The sequence below is a fragment of the Vidua macroura genome, chromosome 1 (genome assembly GCF_024509145.1).
Source record: "Vidua macroura isolate BioBank_ID:100142 chromosome 1, ASM2450914v1, whole genome shotgun sequence".
In the NCBI taxonomy this organism is placed as follows: Eukaryota; Metazoa; Chordata; class Aves; order Passeriformes; family Viduidae; genus Vidua; species Vidua macroura.
Window position 1 is genome coordinate 59001838 of NC_071571.1, and position 24114 is coordinate 59025951.

The following is a 24114-nucleotide window of genomic DNA, read 5'->3' on the forward strand; positions in this document are numbered from 1 at the left end:
ACTACTATCTTATTTGCAGGAATATTGTTTGCATATATATCAAAATGCAGGAAAGTAAATCAGAGGCAACCAGTGAAAGAAAAAAGAGGGAAGAGCAGGCAACTTCCCAGAATAAACATGTCACAAACAAATGAAGAACAGGGCTACTATTGTTTTAATATAAATTGTTTAGTTTAGTTATGTGATTAACAACAATCTTCCTCAAAGAACATAGAGAATAATGACGAGTGGAAGTAATGAGGAGAGGAATAATGACAGGTAGAGTAACCCAAATAACCTAATCAGAGCAAATGTAAGCACCCTGACTTAGCTACTTCCAAAGATGCCAAAGAAGGACAAACAGCCCATTGTCCAGGTGTGAGATTTACTAGGCAAGTTAACATCGGTCTTTTGCCAGATCACTGTACACACTGCAGGAGATGGGGAGGAGATGTTGCTGCCCATAGTAACATGGGACTTAATATGAGATGCAAGGAAAAAGAATATTAGGATTGTGCAGAGTGTGCATGACTTACTAGGGGATGCTTAGAGGGAGACCTGAAAGTGGGGAGTAGAATGAGAGGTTTAGGAGCCAGGTGCTGGAGAGTACACAGTTCAGACTGGGTATCTGTGGACAACAGGGATTCCAAGTGTTAGCTTTGGGAGGAACCAGAAGGTCTAAGCCAGCTACCTGAAAGACCACAAGTCTGAGGCCCAGACACAAGTCAGGACTAGCTGCTGGAGGAATGTGTGTACACTTCTCTAAGTTTGTCAGTGCATGAGACAAGCAGGAAGAATATCAGTCACCTGCTGCATATACTGAGTGCCTAATGTTAGCTGCTGGGGGAATCCATATTGTCTGTATATATATGAATGTATTTTCCTCTACCAGGATTTCAACCTGATTAACCAGACAAGGGAATAAAAGCAAGTGTGTACTGTGTGCATGTCTCTCTACTAGGAGCATGTACTTTGGCTTGCTACTGGCTGGACCTGAAAACATAAAGCTACAAGCCTTGCTTCTATGAAGTTACCAGACTTGACAACTCCTAACAAAGAGACTTGAGGTCTTGGTGGCAACTTCTGAGGAGAACTTAATTACGTACAAGGACTGTAACAGGACAAAATGTTGCAGTTGGTGAATTGCTCTGCTGTAAACTACAAATTATTTACTACATAAAGATGGCAACTGAAGCAAAATTTTTCAGAACTGATGCTAAAGGAAGCTCTGAGAAATAAAATAAGGGAAGAATTTTCCAATAAAATTAAATTTAATAACCTGATGTAGAATAGTAAAGGTAAACATAGAACTAATTTATATACCAGTATATACATTGAAGTTTATATTTTTAAATTAAAATAAAATAGAGTAATTTTGGAGAAACTCCTACAACTGTTAATACTGTCCACTTCAAAAAGTGCTGCAAAAATAAAGTGCTTTATGCATACATCAAAAAAACATATGTATTTATAAATGCAGTTTTGCATCTTGGACACCACTGAACAGTAATTTCTTGTGCAGTTCTGTATTTTCTTATGTTATACAAATTTAGATTTCTAATAACCTTTCAAGACTACACTTTGCCACAGAATATTGCCACAACAATTGAGAATTCAAATACTACAAACTTATACTCTTTCCATCTGCACAGAAGTGATTATTAAACAATAAAATTAAAAATTATGCAACTTACCTTGTTGTTTATACCAAATTCATAGACAACTTCTCTCTCTTCATCTGTCATTACTGGAATCTTTGAGATATTACCAACATACACATGACCTTTGATAACTGGTAACAAGTCAAAACAGGATTCAGCAATTTTCTTTAATGCCAAAGAAACTTTCTGGCAGTCAGAATCCTTCTTTACTGGCAGTGATTCTTCTAAATTGGAACATTGTGATGAATCACTGATTTCATAGCTTTTACCATGGAAAGCCTCCTGCATTTCAGCGATGGTGTTTTTAGTATTTCTGACAGCAGTAATATCACTGGGCTCCATCCTTGGCGGTTCACTGTCCAGCCTCAGTCTTTTGGCACTTCTTGGCATAGATACCTGCAATAGTGTCCTTTTTCTAAGATGATTTGAAAATAATTGCTGATTTTGCACATCTTTGTCTTCATCTTTGCTACTATCAGATTTCAAATTGCTCCCAGCTTTAACAAAAGCAGTTGAGGTAGATGCAATTGCTTTGAATCCACCTGCTTGAAACACAGGTCCTGGCAAACTTTGGATGTCTGAAAAAGTGCATCGGTTAAGCTGAATATTGCCTTTCAGAATGTTTAGTGTCCTTGCCCTTGCAGACAGCTCTGGATACATAGTGTCCAGTATTTTCACAGAGTTCTCCTGAGGAGCACTTGGACCATCACTAACTGCTGCAAAGAGAGGAAATCTTCCTGGAACGGGAAGTGCATGCTTTGGAATTGAAGTGCAAAATTTCAAAGGTGAGGAGCAAATCTGTCTACCTACTGCCATTTCTGAGGGTGAGGGAGGAGAAAATAAAAGAGCAGATTTTACTGTTGGAGTATCTGTTAATGGGGACATGAGAGGAAGAATAGGAGTTTTGCATAGTGGGGATATCAGGTCATCAAGAGGGGAAAGCAAAGAACATTGACCTGTAGAAGACATTACAGGGGACATAGTACAGGCAGTTTTTGGAGGAGTAGTAATCAGAGGCAGTAGCAAGGGGGGCAGAGGAGGACCTATCTCTTCCCTGATTTTATTTATCATCTCAGATGAGCATTTTTTTGCCAGAGAAGTATTAGCATTTGCAAGAACTGGCTGAGTAACTTTAAGAGTCTTTGTTTTTCTTTTACCTTGAAACAGGTTCTTTGATAGCTTGGTATGCATTACTTGGGCAGCTGTCTTGGTAGAAACAGTCAAGATTTCAGATGGTTCTTGCTCTTTACACTTACATTTATTGCTCTTCTTGAGAGCACAAGAATCTGATTCCACCATAGGTAACTTCTCAAATACTGTCTTTTGTGGTTCAGAAAGCTGACCAACTGTTTGACAACTGCACCTTACATCAGAGAGGGCTGGATCTGGAAGATATTTGAGTAATTTTTTTTTTGTACCACTATCTATGATAACATCAGTGCTGCCTTCTCCTGTATCGCAAGCAGTGTAAGTTTGATTATTATTATTATTATATTCTTCAAAGACGGAGTCCTCCATATCAACACTGCGTAATAAACCTTGCTTCCCATTTGACTGAAGTTTTCTAGAATAATTTTCTTCTAAGAAATTGCCAAGTGCTAACATTCTTGTATTTAATTTACTGGTTTTTACAGTCAGCCTGCAGTTTTCTGAGAATCTGCTTAACATCTTGCATAGTGGCAACCTATTTTTTGAAGTATGTGGCATCACAGGGTTTTCCTTTGATGTTCCAGATTTTAATAGACTTTCCTCACTGTGACTGATGCATCCAGCTATGTTAGACTCCACCATATGTTCATTAGCACTCTCAGTATTTTCAGAGGTTACTAATATACATTCTGTTTTCCAAGAGGCTGAGTCTTCAGGATAACCCTCCCCAGTTACACTTGACCACTCATTTGCAGTATCTCCAGAGCTGTTTGGTTTACAGTGTGTATTCATATCCACAATAGCGTCTGCTTTTAGGTGACTAACTGTGAAAGCATTTCCTGGGTGCATCATTGAATGAAGTTCACATACTTGGTAATCAGCATCAACAATTGCACCAGTTTCCAGAGTATCCAATGCAATTCTGCTGGAAGCTCTCAGTTTGTTTCTAAACATTGGAACACATTCAGAACACTTCACATACTTAACATTTTGTATAGAACAGTCTTTCTCTTCAGAGTCATTGCTCTGCTCTAGCATATCAAAATCACTTTTACACCTTATTATGGCATTTTTCCCAGAACCCACAAAACCATTCAGTTCTTTACTTTCTCCCCCACCTGTTAGTGAATTAGTTCTAGAAGGATCTGTTCTAACCTTCCACGTAGAAGTCCTGCATCCTGATTCTTGACAATCAAACTTTTGGAGGAGAAAGGCATTCTTCTTATAAGGGTTTGCATATATGATCTGCGACTTAACAGATGCCTGAGGTTCTTCATCTACTGGCTGCTCCTCATCTGAAGTTTTCTCTTCTTTTTTGTGTATATATTCTCTCTCAGGGCAGCCCAGTTCTTTGCCCATGTTGACTTTTTCAGTAGACAGAATCTCAGCACCCTCTTCTAAGTTTTCTGGAGAACAGTTAAAAGTAGTACTCATAATGGAATTTGTATGTCTGTTGCTTTCCCAAGTACAGGAAAAAGCAGCCTTTCCTGCTAAGTTAGTTTCAAGGAAACCAACAACTTTCTGAAGACTGAGATTTAGATCAGGAGATCTTGTGGATTCCAAGCCAATTCCCACTTGCACAGGAGAATTGGTTTCCTCATTATTTATACAGCATTTCTCCAAGTCCTTTTGAGTAGAAAAAGCCAAGCCACTTCTATAATCCACTTCTGAAGTAGGCTGGCAAATAATCTCCGAAATATTATTTTTCTTCACAACATTCTTTTCCCACTTCAGTGAACCTGAACAAGTCTCAGTCACCAATTCCTTGCTTTGTTTATTTAATTTCCCTTCTATTTTACCACATTTAATATTTTCAATTCTCAAGAGCTGAGTCAGAGGTTTTCCAAACTGTTCCTGAGAAATAGGATTACTTTCTATTAAAATAGATTCAATAGTACTCCCTCTTGCTAACAACTCACTGCTTTCCCCTCTGCAATCTTCTGGATTAAGTCTGACTTCAGTCTCTACAGATTCAAACAGTCTAAAGTTTTGAGGTTTGGACTGCCCACATTCTAATGTCTTACATAAGTTTTCAGATTGTTTTATTTCACCTTTCACTTCTGTAAAATCTAACACAGAGGATTCACACTTAGCTGCACTGCTTGCTGCACCAATAATGCATGCTGTCTTTGGTAGTGCAAGTGTATTTTCTAAGTTTGACTTCCTCTGAGATAAATTACTACCATCTTCCTTATGATGTGGTTTGCTTTGTAAACCTACCACCTCCTCTGTATCTACTAGTTTGACATTTTCTGCACTATGGAGTAGCTCTGACAATTCAGCTATTTCTAGAACACTTCCTGTGTTAAATTTCATAGTTAGCTCAGTGGTTGGAGCTCTGGTTACATTCATGTCTTCAATTTTGAGCTGTTCATCTTTTGGAATGACTGACAAAGTTCTGATTCCTTCAGTAGCAGATACAGGTAAGTAATGCCTAGAGATTTTAACAGACTCTGGTTCACATTCTCTGTTCATTTTGTCTTTTGTTTGTGTATGTTTTTTCTCCAGAATCTCTTCACTGTCGTGTTTTATTTCAGAGCACTGAGAGTGTGCAGAGATTTCAATAGCTCCAGCCATATTAGTTAATTTGACTACATTTTTTGATTTATTTTCAACCACTTCATTTTCTATCAACACATCAGATTTTTCCTCAGCATCTTCTCTTGGAAGCACATTGCCTTGCTCAGATAGCAAATGAGTAACATTTTGCAGAACAGAGGCTTCTCTGGGAGTTTCTCTCTGTGCTTCCAAATTCTCTCTCTCTCTCTTCACTATTTCACCACATTTTTCATGTATACCCTCATTATCAACAGCTCTAATTAAGGTTACTTTCTCCTCTGTTTGCTCTACCACACTACATTCTTCTATCTGATTCTGAGGCTTTAAATGTTGTAACATAAAACCTGCTGAAGAATCTCCCTCTTCACTGTCCATGTCCTCACCATCTCCTTTCTGTTCTTCCATGTCTTCCGATTTGTGTGCTGTTGCTCCAGTTAGTTCTCTGTTCTCAGTTTCCACATCCCCAGAATTCTCCTCCAAACAGTTTTTGTTAGTTACCATGTTTATAATTAGAGTAGCACCTTCAGTTTGCTTTCTTTCAGCTTCTCTCTCCTCCTTGCTTGACGTCTTAGGACTGAGATGAATATTCTTTTCATTCCAACTCAGATTAAGTGAGATTTCTGCATCAAAACCATGCTCATCACTGGGGCCGATTACATTACAACTTGGAGGCTGAACTTGGTCTTCTTGTAGAAGACCCTCCACTGCAGAAGTACTGCAATCATCTTCTTCATCACTGGAACCTATGACTTCTCCCAAGAACATATCCTTCAATCAAAAAAAAACCACCAAATTTAATAATCTGAACCCCAGTATCAGTTTTAGGACCTACTTTTCTAAACAAGTACACTTAAGGCCCTGACATGCAATGGTTTTGAGAGAATAAGGCTGGGCAACAAAATTACAACCCTCGACATCATTGCTCTTCACAGTGAATGAAAGTCGAGATTTCTTTATCTACATATTTGCATTCTAAAATTACCGGAAAAGAGCATTTGAGCAGGTTTTAACTTTCAAGCTCTGGAATTTTGCTACGAAAGCCAAGCTTATATCGAACACAAATTGGGACTTCAAGTCTGCACTACTGGGAAATTATGACAGCAAGTTCAGACATAGGTGACTGTGTACTGGTTTTGGCTAGGATAGTTAATTTTCTTCACAGTAGCTACTGTGGGGGTATGTTTTAGATTTGTGCTGAAAATGGTGTTAATAATATAGAGATGTTTTCATTATTGCTGAGTGGTGCGGGCACAACATCAAGGGCTTTTCTGCTTCTCCTACTGCCACACTGGTGAGAGTGCTGGGGGGTGCATGGGAAGTTGGGATGAGATGCAGTTTGGACAGCTGACCCCAACGGACCAAAGTGACATCCTATACCATTTATGGCATCAAGCTGAGCATATAAAGAGAGGGAAAGAAGGAAGGGTAGGACATTTGAACTGATGACATTTATCTTCCCAAGTCACTGTTACGCATGATGGAGCCCTGTTGACCTGCCTGCTCATGTGAAAGAGTGAACAAATTCCTTGTTCTACTTTGCTTGCATGCACAACTTTTCCTATTAAACTGTCTTTATCTCAACCCACATGTTTTCTCACTTTTACTCTTCCGATTCTCCTCAGGATCCTGCTGGTGGGGAATTCAGCAAGCTGCTGTGTGGTACTTAGTTTTTAACTGGGGTTAAATTGTGACACATACACTTCTGAAGATTATGTTTTTGCTCCCTTGCACAAGCAGTATCTACAAGGTTAAAGAAGTATCCATATGGATCTAAATACACAGTGACCTTTTCAGTGCATGAGTAACTAATACTGATACAAAAAAAAAAAAAAAAAAAAAAAAAAAAAAAAAAAAAAAAAAAAAAAAAGCCAAGGAACATAAGATCATTATTTCTTCAGTTATTTTAAGACCAAGTTAAGTGCCAAGTCAGATGCATCCTGAAACTCACCCGTGTAGTCAGTGGTGAAAGCTGTACTGGAGAAAGGAGAGCAGGAAGAGGTCTGGCCCAGTTCAATATATCCATCACATTTCCACCTGGGTCTCTCTGCTCCTGATTGGAGAAGTCTGAAGTGCTGTGCTCCCTGTCTGTCTGTATTATCATATCTACATTTTTATCCTCACCACTGTGCAACTGTTCTTCAGGAGTCCTGTTCACAGCACAATCATCTCCAAAAGGCTCAGTACTTGTTTGAATTATCTTTGCTGTTACAGAATTTTGCTTTACAGCACTTTCCTCTGAAGAACACCAAGGTAGTGTTTTGCCATCACACTTCCTGATCTTTTGGTGGATTTGTACAGTGTCTAAGACAGAAAAATACTGTTAAGAATTTCTGCCCTCCCATTTTTGTTTATAGAGATAATATATAATAATAATAAAAATGTAATACCATATTTTCAAGTGACATTTCTATAGAAGATCTTAGTCACTTTCAGAAATGCTTTCCTTATAGAGATGTGATATTGTTATTCACAATTATTTTTAAATGAAAAAGGCATATGTGTGCGTAAAGAGCTTTTCCGCAAACTGTCTGACTTGGATCATTAAAACATTCCCAATTTTTCTCATCAGGAAGGGTCATTCTTGGTAGGATTGAAGGTCCATATGTTTTATCTGTCTTTGGCCAGTAACTCACAGTTATGAAAAGCAGAACAACCATGCACAGACATTCCCCACCCAGGCTGTAATTCTCAGATTAAAGCAACCTGCAGGTCTGAGCCAGTAGCTGTACTTCCAAGTAAGTTACAATTATACCCTGCCATAAATACAACAAGGAAGCTCTTAACTACATTTCTAGTTTATGATTTAGTGTGCATAAGCTTTTAAATTGTTTGTTCTTTAAATTTAAATATTGAGGCTAAACACACAAGATTTTTCTTTAATGGTATTATTTAGTCAGATCTGAACCCTTAATAAAAAAAGCACCACAACATATCCTATGCACAAAGGAGTTGGAACAACTAAGATAAAGATACTGAGCAGTTGACAACCCTTCCAAGATGTCAACTATACAGGTTTAGTTATTCTAACAAAAAGAATGCATGTTCAAATGCTCTGCGTGATTCTTTGTATTGTACTTTTGTTTTGTTACTTTTCAAATCACAGTTTTTACTATTACACCGTAACTCATTTATTATGCAGACAAAACACATTAATACAGGAAAGTCTAAAGACAAATAATTTAAATGTACTATAATTATGCTAAATATTTCAAAAAGGGAAAAGATGGCCCAGTTTCCTGAAATTTAAATTCTATAACTTCATAAAATGAAAATATTACCTCCAATAAGACAGTAATCAACAATTCCCAAACCCCAGTGTGTCATATGGAACTAAAATCTACTCTGTAGTATTTGCAATTCTTATTTGATATTTTATGTGTGATCTTGTTTATAGTATTCACAAACACTACTGGACACAAAATCAGCAGTATTGAAGCAAGAGATCAAGCCTGTTCTGTGTACACATGAGTACACCATCTGCAGTGAATCACTTAAATTGTGTGACTAAATTTTGCCTTATAAAAGCTAGTTTAGATTGAAAGAGAAACCGCTGTTAAACAATTTAACTGTGGAGGCAGAGTAAAGGTTTTTTTATGACAGTTTCTCTCACATGCCATAAGCTACAAAACTCTGAAAGTTTACTCAGAACCTTTGTTCAGAAACTTTATCCAGGCCCTGAATACACACTCTCACACCCCTTCTTGACACTGCTGGACTTCCATGATCTTCTAAAAAGAAGATTGTACATGTCCGGAACTCCTCCTGGAGGAGGTATTGGGGTGTTTACTAGAAAGATTAGGGTCAGAAAAACCCCAAATTTTGATGCTTATGCGGGCCTCCACCTCTGATGGACTCCTAGTGCATATCACAATCACAGACCACGATCATGCACACATCACTGGAGCCACAGGTGGTGGTTATCTCTGTCTTTTGTCTTCTTTTTTCTTTCCAGTTTTCCTCTTTAGGGTGATCACACACTTCAGAATAGCTATACACCCCTTTCTAATTCATTACAGTGTTTTCCATTTATGGTTTCAAAGCAGTGCTAATAAAATTTGTTGTTATATCAATTATTTAGCGTTTTTCTACTTTAGTCCACCCCAAAGGATCCTTTAGCAACAAATCTGGTTGCCCTGCCTCAGAGGCAAGTCACAACACCATCCCACAGTAGAAAGAACAGCACATGCATAAAATGGTTTTGAGTATAGGATGTACTAATTTAATTGGCACAACTTGCATTCTGTTGGGGGGAAAAAAATTGTATGCTTCATTACTGCTCTCTGTGTTAATCCACTACTAGAACTTGCACAGATATTCCCAAAGCAACATCAATGGTAGTATTATATTCAAAAATATTAATTTAACTTGATAGGTCAAAATAGCCTCCTCAGCAATCAAAAAATTTTAAGCACATTCTGATACATCAGCACCACTGAAGAAGTAAATTAGAAAAATTGATCAGTAACCCTATTTCAAAGATCCATCTCAGTCACTTCATGTAGCAGCTCCATGAAAAATCTCAATTACTGCACTGGACACCAGGAGGAGGGAGAAACCGATGAGCCTGAAGGGCCCTAGCACATCATTTTCACCAAAGATAAGAAAGCTCTGCCATTTCCTTTACATCTTATAAGTATTACAATAATACATTGTTTTATAAAACCATTTACAAGCCACAGTCACATAGAGCTTCCAGGATGTTCTAAATTTTCTCAGGACAAACCTACATTCTTTCTACAATCTGAGTTCCAAACCAAGGCAAAAGAAGATCTTTGACAAGCAGAAACAAAGAAAATAAGGAAAATTCAGAAGATGGTTGTCTCTTAGATTTTTTTCATGTTGTTTTATGATAATCATTTCAAAGCTCAGAATTTACCCCGCACTGAAGCGGGCAGCAAGACCGTTACATATTTTGCCCCTCTAAGGACTCCATTTAGACAGTTAGGAAGTTTACTTTTCACAGTGAACTACACAATAATACTCAGTTATCAGGAACTTTACATCCTATCTATACTCTCAAAATCAGTCATGTACCTACATCAAGTCCAAAAATATTGATACATATCATCCATTTAAACATTTCCCCTGAACAATGGATCAAAGACATAATTTCTGAATAACTAAGAGATTCTCCAAACTTCTCTACTCATCCCTTTCCAACCCAGTCCCTGATAACTGCATTTCTTTGGGAATGAGATACCTTTCTTATAGTTACCCATTTATCTGTAGGAAAAGTTGTCATAGCAATTTTTAAAGATTCAACATAAGTTAAGTTTCTTCATTCGAAGTGTCAACTCCTTGGCACCTTGGCCTGAACCTCAGGTCCAGGAAAAGCCTTACTAATATTGAGCACATCTCATTGGAAGGATCCTCTCAAAGATTGTATTTCACAAACAAATTTCACTCTATCCAGGGAATCACACTCTTGTTCATTATGTGACTCAGTGAAATTATAAAGTTTACTCCTGAAATCTACAACCTGAAATCTAGTTCATGTAGCTTCAAACCCTTACACTGCTGCCTTCTCTCACTTCTGAGAGAAGATTAAGATTACTATGATCTGAAAATATCATCAAAATCTATCATGTACTACTTGAAATACCTTCTTCGCGCCAAGTGGAGAAAGAAGCAGAGATTAAATAAGTGATCCAATGCTAACATTGATTGCCTTGGTACTAAACAAACTGAATTTCACTACTCAAAACTTTACTCTTGATTAGGCACATTGCAAGGCAATTCACTGTTACAAGTTGTCCTCTCCTTACTCCAAGCAACAAAGTAACTTTTTGAAACAATTCTTGTGTTTTTTTCCTCTCAAGAAGGACCAGATAAATAATCTAGCCATAGAATCTCAGCTAATTTACAGCAAAACCTCATCAGCACAGTGATTGTGAATGCCTGGCAGTAGCAACTGCATGCTTCTCAAGAACAGTGGTGTTTCTCTGAGAAAAAAAAATTCCTCCACAGAAATTTTTTAATGCCCTGACAATGAGGCAGAATTTTTAAACCTGTTTCAAATGATGTGAATTTCAGGATGCTTCATACACTAATTATTCTTTGAAGCTACAGACAATATTCTGTTTTCTGAGACAGCAAATCCACATATTCCATGATATGAAACAAAGAACTATGGTGAACTGCATACCCAAAACTAAATATGCAATGCTACACTGTTATATCTCAAGGTGTTAACCTTGAGAGATTTTCGTATGTTTTTCAAGACAGAAAAGAGGTCTGCTTCTCAAAACACTCATGCACTATGGACTTTAACCTCAAGACCATAAAACATATATATCCCTGGAGATTCAGTCTCATCTTTGTTTTACATATAATACCACTGTGTTTATCTCCTATTATCTGATATTAGACAACTCAAGTGCACTCCTTTCCATCTCTGCATTTAAGATCTACATGCAGCTTATCCTGTACCCCCAAACAAAAAGATGAGCAGATAACATGGGTATAGCTCAGTAGTAAGCCAAATTTAGCTCAAAACCCAGTTAAAGAATACCTCTTGACGACACTTGGCTCCTCACAGACAGCGTCTTTACCTTGTTCCTTCAGTTATCTCACCATAGCATATGAACAGAGCATGTTAGAGAACCCAATTTACCAAAATATTCAGAACCCAGTTGCAAGATTCTTCAAATGCTTCATTAAATGTTTATTTACAATGGAGGTGATTTTATTCCCCAACTATATGAGATTAAAATTTCCAAAGACTAAAACACTATCAATGTCTTATTAACCTTAGATTATGGCCTAAGTTTACTGGTCTGATGGTCAGATGCAGGTACTGTCAACTTTATTACTGGTAGATTTGTAACAGTACTATCAAATGCTTTTAAATTAAGTTTAACAAACCTCTATTATCCTATGAGGCTTTCACAACAGCATATTTGGAAAGCCTCATGAGTCTTCCAATTTTCATATATGAACACATTGTTCAAGAAAACCATTCAAAGTAGTATCAACCTTAGCAGAACAGAGAAGACACTGATCATAATGCAAAGCTTTGGGTATTCTACAGCACATTTGAATATACTAAGAAATCTGTTATAAGAAGTACATTTCTGAAAGGCCAGATCCAGGCAGCAGATGAACTGACATTCTCTGGAAAAGATACTACCATCAAGCTGATCTGCTCTCTAGGTTGAAACTATTATAATATGGAACCAGAAATCAAGGCAAACTCATTAAGATCCCTTATTTTCTAGAAGATTGCACCTGTAAACATAAGCACTTTGTTATTATGAATTCAAGGTAAAGGCCAGTTTTGTAAGAGGCTGAATAACAAGATGGCTCTTCTAGGTTTGAAGAGGGAAAAAACCAAACCAGTAACAGGACAAAAGATGTATTTCTGTGAAATCTAACCATTCCAACAAAAGCATATTCTAAGCTTAGACTTTTCTCCACACTGAAGTAGGCAGAAAGAAGGACTAGCTAGAAGATTACAGATAATTGCTTCCTTCTATGAAAGTATTGTCATTTCCTTGCGAAGATACGAATAGGAAAGATGGGATACAATTTCTGGAATCTAAAGTTCCTCTTTTGGTGGATGGCAAAGGGATTACTCCAGAATCTGACACCCCTAAAATCACATATATTTTGAACTCTTTAGTTTCTTGTGCTTATTCTTGTCACTTGATTGACCCTTGATCAAGACATTAAATTCAGAATTGCAGGGCATAAGTGTCTAGCTCAGTTTTGGAGCTGAAGCCATGTATCTGCTGCATTAAACTCATGGAAGTAAGGCTGACTAACAGGTTTATGAGCTGGTCCTTATATTTTGGCCCCTCTTAAGTGGATTCCATTGGAACACATCTGAAGGCAGATTCATTGGGGTCTACACTAGTAGCAAATTTTCAGATTTAACAGGGTCTTTGAAAAGTTTATCTTCAAAGCTCTTAATGCTGCTGGGTACCTATCCCAGGCAATATCTCTACACCTTTAGTTACAGAAAAATCAAAGTAGTAGAGAAACTGAAAAAAAAAAAAAAAACAACAAAAAAGCTCAATAAAAACATTCTACAGACACAACACAGAAATTAATGCAGTTTTAAGGCAACTACTACTCTTGAGTGCAGAAAAAAAATAACTGCTATGTAAAGTTAAAGCAGTTAAAGTTTGCTGTGAATATGCATGTGGATAACTACTCAGATTACTTTTTATTATTTCATTACAATGAAGAAAATGGAGGTAACAGCTTTTTAAACTTTGTAATTCAACTATGTTACCACATAATTGTTTCAGACTAAAAAGAGCCCATATGCACCATCATTCACATTATATACCACAGAGTTGATAATGATATAATAATGTTTTAAACATGAGATGAGTTTTGACTACTTAAAAACAGTAAAAGAATTTGATTTCTTGATTGCAACAGCAAATTACAATAGCTTTTTATCAGAAGATGGTTCAAGTTTACTTACTCATTCAAATATTTGAATTATTTTCAGATAATTCAGATTCTAATCACACATGTAATTGACCAGACAAACACCAAGGAAAGTATTTAAGTCTTTCAAAAGAGTGTTATGCAGTCACTACCCAACCAGAACCTACCTTCTGTAACAGTTAGCCTTCTTTTGTTAGACCATTTCTTATCCCAAACAGAAGCTGAAAGAAAATACCAACATTGCCTTTTGGTCAGAAAAAGAGAGAACATCAGAAAATTTAAAGATTTTGCATGCCATTGTACCTAAGACAGGATCATTTTTCTCATTCTCTCTTTTTCCTGTTGCACTGTCAATGCACATCCAGAGTTCTTCTAATAAGAGCTTCACTCTTCCTGTTAAAATAAATAAATTGATAAAATTGAACTAAGTATTTGTGTTTATTTTACTCAGAACACAGACATGCCTATAACAAAATACAAAATACCGACAGAAAAATTAAGACAAGGCACAAGCTTCAGTGAAAGAGAAATGCTAGATGTCATTTAGGGAATAGATCCTGTACTGGCCATATCCCCATAGTAGACTAAAGGAACAACTGGAGAATGCTTTAGCTTTTCCTTTTTATAGGGAGTACTGAAAAAAGTTATAACAGTCCCCAGAGTAAATGGTAAAGCAGATTCAAATGTAGCATTAGTGAAATTAAACAGCTCTTTAAAACAAATCAAGTTACATCAACCTGGGAGAAAATCTTCTTTGAAGATATGTATCACATTTATGCTCACTCAGTAATAATTAATCTTAATTATACCATGTAATAGCACCATGTATCTGAATTAATTATCAGACCACAACACTAGGAGACAGTTCTAACAGCACCACTGCTAGGTGATGTCAAGCAACCTAGTTTCAGAGACAGAAGAGAGGTGGAGAGGGAAGAAAAACTCAAAACCTCAGTAAAATACAGAAGCACCTTATCTCCTTATGCCAAAAATATAATCAAATCCAACAATCAGGAACTGAGACTGTTTTTGTGCAAATTCTCTAAGTCAAAGGCCATAGCAAACTACTATTATTTTATGAAGAGGCATATTTTAAAAAAGGATATATGAGGAAAACCTACCAAATTTTGCTAAACAGCTAATAACAACGTTAACATTTACTCATTACTAATAAATCCCTGCTGCTATTTGAAGCTCAAATTAATGCTCAGATATTAATTTTCCTATTTTGCCATTAATTAAAATCAAAGTATTAAATTTTGTACTAATTCAGTACAATCCAAAAGTAAAAAATATGCCAAGACACACACAAACTGACAAGGTGTGGCTTTTTCAAAAAATTTCATTTCTACAACAAACCTAATGCAAAGCAAGAAATAGAACAGTGAAGTTCTCTTGCCTCAAAACAGCCTTCAGAATATCTAAAAAGTTCAAAAGCAGTACCAGCACTTTAAAAGACTGCAAAAAATACAAAAAATATATTTGCCTGAAGTTTGGCCTCAGTACTTTAGAGGAAGCTTTCAAGGAGTTTGCTCCATTACAGTTAGATTCAGGTAATTTGTAGCATATATTTTAGATCACTAGAGCAAAAAAGTCAATAAGATAAGATACAGCCATACCTCCTGTATTTCCACTTGATTTTCCAAGTCTCACATAGAAATTTTCCAGATTACTCTCCTATTAGGTGCTTTATGATTTCAGTAAGCTTCAGAGGGATTGTTAGCATTTTTTTCAGTGTTTGCATTTTGTTTTATAATTGCACATCAGCTGACTTCACATATGCACAGGGTAGACTAATCATTTTTATGAATCAAGAATGTTCCTTACTGAAAACCTGAAAATAGTAATCTATTAGATTGGTCCTTCATCAGTGTAATCTACTTGTATCAATCACATCTGCTCTTATAGCACTTTGGCAGTATCCTCTGTTTCCAAAACTGCAACTCCAGAAGAGCTGCAATAAATCCGTAACAATTGGTTCCACACAGAGAATGGACTCACAAAAAGTCTTACCTTTGTCTATATCTGTTGCAAGATCTTCACTTGAACTCTGAGTTTCTGCATGTTTAACTATTAAAAAGAGGAGAGGTGGAAAGAAAATATTCAAATGGAACAACACCATATACAGATTGAAGGCATTCAAAGGTAAGCACTTACATTTTCTGCACTTCTCTTTAATGACACCATCGAGTTTTCCCTGTTAAGATTAAGAAGTACAGAATTTTTATGCCATACATATTTCTTAAGAGTATCAGCTCCTAAAGAGCATGAAATCTATATCAACATTTCTTAAGCTGGAAAATTTCTCTCTTATGGTGAATTGCTAATGTTTAGTTATTCAATATCCCCCCAAAAATGTAATTTTACTGTTTCAGCGTCTATTACTAATAGATGCTTCTAAAAGCTTCTTTCTTTCCCCCAAAAACACTAAAAGAAATTTCACCCAAAGACAAGGAAAGCCTTACTTGTGCTTTTTTTAGCTCCTTTTCAAGCCTTTTCTTTTCAGTTTTCAGTTGTCTGAAGTCCTGTGTATGCTTTGTTGCAGCATCTTCAAAAAAGAGAACCAAAATTCAGTGTAGAAACTACAATGTAAAGAGGCCACTAATTTAAGCGGTGCTGGTGTTGTGATTCCCTAGTTTGCAAATAAAATTACCAGAAAAAAACAGATAATGTGAAATACAAATCAACTGAACTTATATTTTGGTTCATTCAGACAACATCTCATGCATACAAGTATGTTGCCTTCTACTCTATAACTACTGTTTTGAACCACTGCAATACATTTATTCGTTTTCTCAGTTATATGCAAGAATGAAGAGTGGGTCATATTCTAATGATATTGTACTGTAGAACAACATACAACAAGTGAAAAAAGGACATAACATTGAGTTGCAATGGTTTTTTACATGTTTTATTCTCTTATTTAAATAAGAGCTCTGGTTCAAAGATGAAAACAGCACAGCCAGCTGCATTAGAAAATACATACAGCACTCAAGACTAATAGAGAAGAGGGCCTTATCTCTTGATGTCTAACACACACTTGGCAAAAGTGCAGATGGGTGGAAATAGAGGGTACAGGGTAGGTGAGAGCTGAATGCAAGGTTCCTAGGAAAATTCTCAGTTAAGAGAGTCAGCTGAGAGAACTCCTGAAAGTTCAGCTTGATGACATATATGGACAGGAAAGAAAAGAAATGGAACCTTCCTGCTGATCAAATCAGAAATTTTATTTTATATTAAAATAAAAGTTTTTTTAAAAGGAACCTTGAGTGGTAGGCTAACAATAAAACAAACATGGCAAAATTTCATACTAACAAAAGATACAATGTTGGAGATACTTAATGAACATAGGAAAAAACAAAACAGATAAAATAGTCACTGAAATTGGACCTAACACATACTCTCTCTCAGTATTTTGTTCTAGTTCTGCCAGAATTTGAGATTTTGGAGGTAAGTGTGTAAAAAGTCTGGCTGTCCTGCAATGGAACTCCAAAATTCTCATCAAAATAAACACCTTGTACCTGTACTTTACAGTAAGATTCAGGGGGTTTCTAACACAAAGATATGTCACTCAGTTCACTGTATTTTGAACTATGGTAAGCTAAGCACAGCTAAAATATGGATGATATGAATGCAAATATCTGCCTTGACAATTGATGACACAGCAAGTGAAGTCTCAAAAAGCCTTACGTATATCCATCCTCGCAAAGCAAGAAAAACACAGTGCCATGAAGCCAATGCTTTTTCTCCATGTAAAAACAAAGCAAGCAAACAAACAAACAAACTCACCAAAATACAAGTGCCAGAATATTTAAAAGTCAGAAAACCTGCATCAGGAACACTATATACTTAAATATGAACATAAACATGAAGAATCCTACCAGGATTATTAGAACACTGGAGCACATGCCCTATGAAAATAGTCTTGTTGAACTAGACTTAATCAGTCAGAGGGGAAAACATAACAAATCATAGAAAGAGTACAAGAACAGCTTTCCTGTACAAGGAGATATCAAGATGGAATGAGACTGTTCCATCAAGAAGATGGAACGAGACTAATGTACGGTAGACATTAGGTGTAAACTGAAACGTGGGAGTTTCCAACTAGTTATAAGGAAAATCATGTTACTGCGTCATGTTGCCTACAGAGGCTGGTAAGACTCCATCCTTTGAAGTTTTCATGACTAGAAGTTCCCTTCCAACTTCATCTACATCATGTGCCTAAGACACTCAACAGAAAATATTCTGCAGGAGGGCTGATGTAAATCAGAGACTAAGCACCCCACATGGTACTGGCCTGCCTTGCTCCTTGAGCATCAAAGTTAAAGTCACAATTCCTCTGGACAGAAAAGGAAAAAAGAGATTATGTTACTGTACTGTTGTCCTACTCAATGTAGAAAGTTACCTTCAAGTTTTTTCACTTTAGTTTCCAGTTTCTTTCTCCTGTTAAAAAGAACACATTAATAGATAATTTTTAAAAATAGAACTATGTTGCATGAAATGCCAGAAAAAAAAAAAAATCTAGCCATTCAAAGAAAACACACCTCATATACCCAGGACCTGTGAGACCAATGAGTCCCTGAAGTTGAAAAATTAAATTAGTGGCATGTTGCTGACATTCTCACACAAACAGCTGTATCTGTTACAGAGACAAAGTTTGCTTTTAAGAGTCAATCCACTAAACAGACCTTTAGCAACAACTTGGAATTAGAAATACAACCACAGAAAACTGGCTTCTGTTTTTTGCGTTTCTGTGATGTAATGCAGACGGGTTAGCTTTATTCCTTAAAAATGATCAAGCTTTGCTTACAGTGAATAATATCTAAGCAATGAGATAATCAGGAATAGCCCTCAGGATGACTTATGTCCCACAGCTTTTTGTTCAGAACATCCAGATGCTTTAGACTAAAGTCAAACCAAAGGAAAAAACAAGAAGCATCCCGAACAATTTTGACTTCAACATTTCCAACCCTACCTTATATGTAAAACACACAGAGCTGGAAAATAAATAAATAGAAAAGTAAACATTTCTATTATTTTCTTCTATTAAATTCCAATATCCCAGAAATTGTTTATCAACTGTTGTGGTGAGTAGATGATTCTACCAATGATCACTTTCATGAAGCAGAACACAGTTCATCTATTCCCCATATTAAAACCTGTGTAATAGATTGAGATTTACCATCTAAGCCTTTCTGGATGTTCAGGTTTTAATCAGAATATATTCAAAAATCCACTCATAAATGGTATGATTGACCAGCTTTTGCATGTTCATTAGTCATAGTATTTATACTAAAAAGTAATAGACCAAGGATTCTGTGCCTTCTCAGACTGAAGAGGTTAATACTTACTTTCCTACATGATGGCTTTGACTGTCAAGCCATAGGTGAGAATTTCAGCAAAATTCCTCATAAAATACCTTAATGGAAAAAAATAAGGGGAGGCAGGGGAGGGAGGAATTGTCCTTTAGAAAACAGGAGGTAAGAAACCTGTTTCTCTGTATCTCTGTATTATCTTCAAGTGAATGTACAGAAGTACTACATATACAATGCATGGACATTGGAAGCAAGATAAGTTGACACAAGAGGACCACAGAGATGCTGTTTACCATTGCAGGAAGAAGACTCATGCAGCCAAAGCTCAATTAGAATTCAAGCTGACCAGTACGCTGAAGGACACAAAAAGGGCTTTTCAAAATATCTTAACAGTAAATGGAATCAGAAATAACATCAGTCCATTGCTTGATTAGGTTAGTCACATCACAAATAGGAATGCAAAGCAGAGCTATTTAACGCCTCCTTCACATCTGTCACTAATGACAAACCCTGGGACTCCCAGAAACCTGTGCTGGAAGACCATGACTTGTTTAGATTAGGAAAGAGAAGGCTAAGGGGTAATCTCATCACAGTTTACAACTTCCTCAACAGGGGACAGTGGAGAAGAAGGTGCTTATCTCCTCTCTCTGGTGAGCAGTGATAGGACAGAAGGAAATGCTATGAAGCTGTGTTGGTGGAAGTTCAGATGGGACATTAGGAAAAGGTTCTTCAGGCTCCCCAGGGAAGCAATCGTTGACATCAAGCCTGTCAAGAGTTCCAGAAGCGCCTGAATGATAGTCTTTGTTTTAAGTAGTGCTGCAAGGAGAAGGGTGTTGGACTCAATGATCCTCATAGGTACTTTTCAACTTGAGATTAAAAGAACTGTGATACAAATAACTAAGAATCTGAACAAACAAAGAGAAATGAAGTGCCAACATTATAATTGCAATAATATTTATAAATGGAATAATTACATTTACATATGTAGTACCATAATAATTTCATCAACACACAACTACATGAAGAAAATAGGTAGATGTTAAATCTAGCAATTTACAAAAAGCAGTTTGCAGATGATGCATTTGGGCAGAACTCCTCTTATGCTACCCAACTCAAGTTCCTATCTGATCCTTAAGATACATGCACAACTGCAGCTGACAGAATGCTGTGCTAACAGAAGTTGTACTCTGTGGGAATTGCCATCCCTGTAGAATATTCAGATCTCAACTAGACAGTCCTGAGCAAGCTAACTTTAACACTGGCTCTGAATGGCAGACTGGACCAAAGGACATGAGTGATAATTTCTCACCTAAGTTTTTTAATAGTAGTACTGTAGATTAACAGTAATTTTATGCACAATTCACTATTACTCTGCTTCTGAATAAATCCAGCTTTCAAATTACTGAACTCATATGACCTACTGCTTAAAATGGCCTCAGTATCAGAGATATACAAAACAGCTACAGCTTCACAACAGTTACAGCATCACAGAATTGAGGTTGAGGTGGCAAGAATCCTCTGGAAGTTATCATGTCCAACCCACACTGCTCAAGCAGGGCCACCTACAGCTCACTGCCCAGGACCATTTCCAAATGGCTTCTGAGTATTTCTAAGGATGGTAAGGCCACAAGCTCTCAGGGCAATCTATGGAAGTACTCAGTCATTTTCACAGCAAAATTGTTTCCTGATGTTCAGAGGAAATATGACCTTCTTTGTCTTAGCTTGTTCCCACTGCCTGTTGTCCTATCACTGGGGTCCAAGGAAGTGAGCCTGGTTCTCTTTTCTTCACACGCTCCCTTCAGGTATTAATAGACATTGATAATACCACCCCTGAGTCTTGTCTTCTCCAGACTTAACAGTCCCGTTTGCTCAGCCTTCTGTCAGTGGAGAGATGCTCCTATTCCTTAATCATCTTCATGGTCCTTCGCTGAACTCACTCCCATATATCCATGTCTCTCTTGTACTGAGAAGTCCAGAACTAACACAGTACTTCAGGGCTGGCATCAGAAGTGCTGAGCAGAAGTTGCACCTCCCTCAGCTTCCTGGCAGAACTCACTGAAGACTAAGATACTGGTAGTCTTCTTTGTCACCAGTGTGTATCGTTGGCTCACGTCATGAGATCATCCCAAGCTGCTGTCCCCCAGCACATACTGGTGTATGTGATTGCTCCTCATCAGGTGCTGGGCTTCATACTTCTCCTTGCTGAACTTCCCAAGGTTTCTGTCAGCTCATTTCTTCAGCCTGTCAAGCTTGTGCTGGATAACAACATGCCCCTCTGGCCCATCAGCCACACTTGTGTCATTGGCAAACTTGCTGACAGCAGGCTCTGCCCCATCATGCAGATCACTAACAAGATGTTAAAGTGGACTAGACTCACTACGCAGCCCTCTCCGTCTCCCCCCAGGGTAGTATTATCTATTGGTCTCCAACTAGACTTTGCACAGTGTTCATCACCACACTCATGGTGCAGCCATGTTTTTGATCCACGTCTGCCCATTTAGCCCCTACAGCACCAGCCTAATGACCTATGATGAGGCTATTATGGGAAACAGTGTCAGAGATCTTTTTGATGGCCTGTCAGACACTAGCCACTGCTCTCCCCTGATCTAGGAAACATGCCAATTTATAAGGTCAGTGAAGCACAACTTCCCCTTGGCGAGGCCATGCTGTCTATTCCAGAGCTTCTTGTCCTTCATGTGCCTGAAAATGAGTTCAAGAATGATCTGCTCCATCACCTTCCCAGGGATCAAAGTGAGGCTGACTGGCCTGTAGTTCCCTGGCTCCTCCTTGAAGATATGAGTGACAGACAGGGACAAACATTATATCTATACTGACACAATAAACTACCAGCACATCAGAGTGCTCAGTTCCCTCTTAAGATGCAGTTAGCAAGGGGGTAGCTGCTCTCTGCTGCTCTTAGATAAGATGATGTGCTGAATATTTCATTAAGCTCACAGTACATTGAGTACGTCTGTATGTGAAGTGCAGAATGGCTGAAGAAATTACAACAATCCTAGTCTCCTCATACAGTCTTTTGGGTAATAATGGCTTGCTGCTCTGCTTGTGAAAACCCTATGTTTCAGAAGTCATGAAAAGAGACTACAGTATTTCTTTTGAGAAATGCTTCAGTCACTTGATCATCTATGTGGACCTTCATTAGACTCTCTCTAGTATACCCATGTCTCCTGTACAGAAAAGCCCAGAACTGGGCACAGTACTTCAAGGCATGGCCTCACCAGTACTGAGCAGAGGGAACCAATCACTTCCTTTGACCTGCTGGTAGCACCAAAATAGCTTAGAAACACCAAAGTTAAAAATGTTAACCAGCTTACATGGAAGCAAGGAGTCACCAGCAGGAGTCCAGCTGGGACGTGTGCTAGAACACATCAGAAATAAAAGCTGACTACAGAATCAAAAGGGTCTTAGAATTCCAAGTCACTAGAAAGCAATCACTGGTTTTTGTAAATGCAAAGTAATGCGCATGAAGAAAAATAACCACAAGTACCAACACCTTGCTATATATTAGCTGGTTCTCTTTTGAGAGCATGACTACCTTCCCACACAATATTGAGAAGTCACAGTTCCCTGATATAGGTGATTTAAAGGTTAAAAATATTAGAGGATTAAAGAGCAATTAGACAAGTTAATTAGCGTATGCATCAAGAGCTGTAAGAGTTAACAAACACATATGCTCCAGGCAAGGAAACCTTTGACTGACTGCTTACTGGAAAAACAAACTTTGGGAATTACCAAGGCACAGCTTCAGAATACTCTGTGTTATGACAGCAAAAATTACTTTTGCACTTTTGCCACCAAATCCCCCCTGCTCATTTCCAAATATGGCAGACAATTCACTATGAACTGCTGAGCTGTTACATTAAAACAATTATTTTAAGGACTGATTTTAGTACAGACCACTTTGGCAATATTATTTCTATACTGGCCTCAGAGACTTAACAGCAAAACTGAAATGGGTGGCAATAACAAAAAGCTGAAACTAAGAACCACTTAGAACTGGAGAAACTACAGCTTTTTTCAATTTCATCCTGTTCTTAAAGACTTCTATTAAACAAACACATAAAGCCACTTCACGACAAGACAATAAATAAAGTAACTGCACTCAAAACAGTTTGCTACAAAACTTAGGATCATTCTTCCATCAACTCCTTGTTCTAAGAACCCATAAGTACAAAAATTTTAGTGAAATGGAAAGCATAACTAGATAAGGTACACTATCAAGTTTGGAAGAGGTAAGAGAGACAAAGAAAGGTTGAGAAAAAATGAAGCATCACTCACACAGCATCACTGTTTAATATTTCTTCTTTAATTTTAACATATTCCAGTTGACTCTCCCGATAAATCTTGAGAGAACTCTGAAGAAAGAAAGCACAGTTAAAATATGTCATACTGAGGGAAAAAAAAAAAAAAAGGCAGACACCTTACCTCTTCTAATGAAAACAGTGCCTGGCCAAAAAAGTGTAAGTATATTCAATAAGAAAAGAAGCAAGTTGGAAAGTCAGGCTATCTTCCTTCTTTAAATGCAAAAGTTATAACAAACACATGAATCTCTTTATGTCTATCTTTTGAGTACATGCCTTCAACACCTAGCTGGATAGGAACTTGAAGATGAAGTCAAGTGCTTAACTATTATACACCATACATATAATCCTATTTTTTCTGAAAATGTGCCATCAGGACATCAGCTACTAATGCCTGCTGAGGGAAGAGAAATTATAAAACCATTCTAACACAGAACACTAACTAGGCACAGCAACAAGACAAATGTTAGTATCTTTCTTATACCATTATAAAAAACCCACAAGAAAGAAAGTGGGGTATTATATTAATTATATAATTAACTATATAATTATATATAATTAAATTATATTATGATAAATAATATATTTATATTAAATTATATTAATATTTAGAAATTACATACATGTAGGTAATTTGAACAATCTAAACCTTCTTTCTTGTAGACTAAATCTCAGCGAAGTGATGGGAGAGAAATTAGGAATAAACTCTGGAAGCTAATGATGTAAAATCATATG

The 24114-nt window shown here is 37.2% G+C and overlaps 1 protein-coding gene across 4 annotated transcripts in view; it reads right to left on the bottom strand.

The window, feature by feature from the left end:
- ICE1 (interactor of little elongation complex ELL subunit 1) overlaps nt 1-24114 on the bottom strand; it is a 72602-nt gene that overhangs the window by 10205 nt on the left and 38283 nt on the right. For all 4 annotated transcript variants that reach the window (XR_008437545.1, XM_053980148.1, XM_053980235.1 and 1 more), the window contains 9 exons: nt 23357-23433; nt 18151-18188; nt 16214-16296; nt 15906-15945; nt 15762-15818; nt 14052-14141; nt 13916-13969; nt 7297-7649; nt 1674-6116 (listed from right to left, as the gene is read on the bottom strand). Coding sequence is in view for 3 of the 4 variants with exons in the window: in XM_053980148.1 (XP_053836123.1) it covers nt 1674-6116; nt 7297-7649; nt 13916-13969; nt 14052-14141; nt 15762-15818; nt 15906-15945; nt 16214-16296; nt 18151-18188; nt 23357-23433 (5235 nt within the window). In the remaining variant the exon portion in view is untranslated. The remainder of the gene's footprint in view (nt 1-1673; nt 6117-7296; nt 7650-13915; nt 13970-14051; nt 14142-15761; nt 15819-15905; nt 15946-16213; nt 16297-18150; nt 18189-23356; nt 23434-24114) is intronic.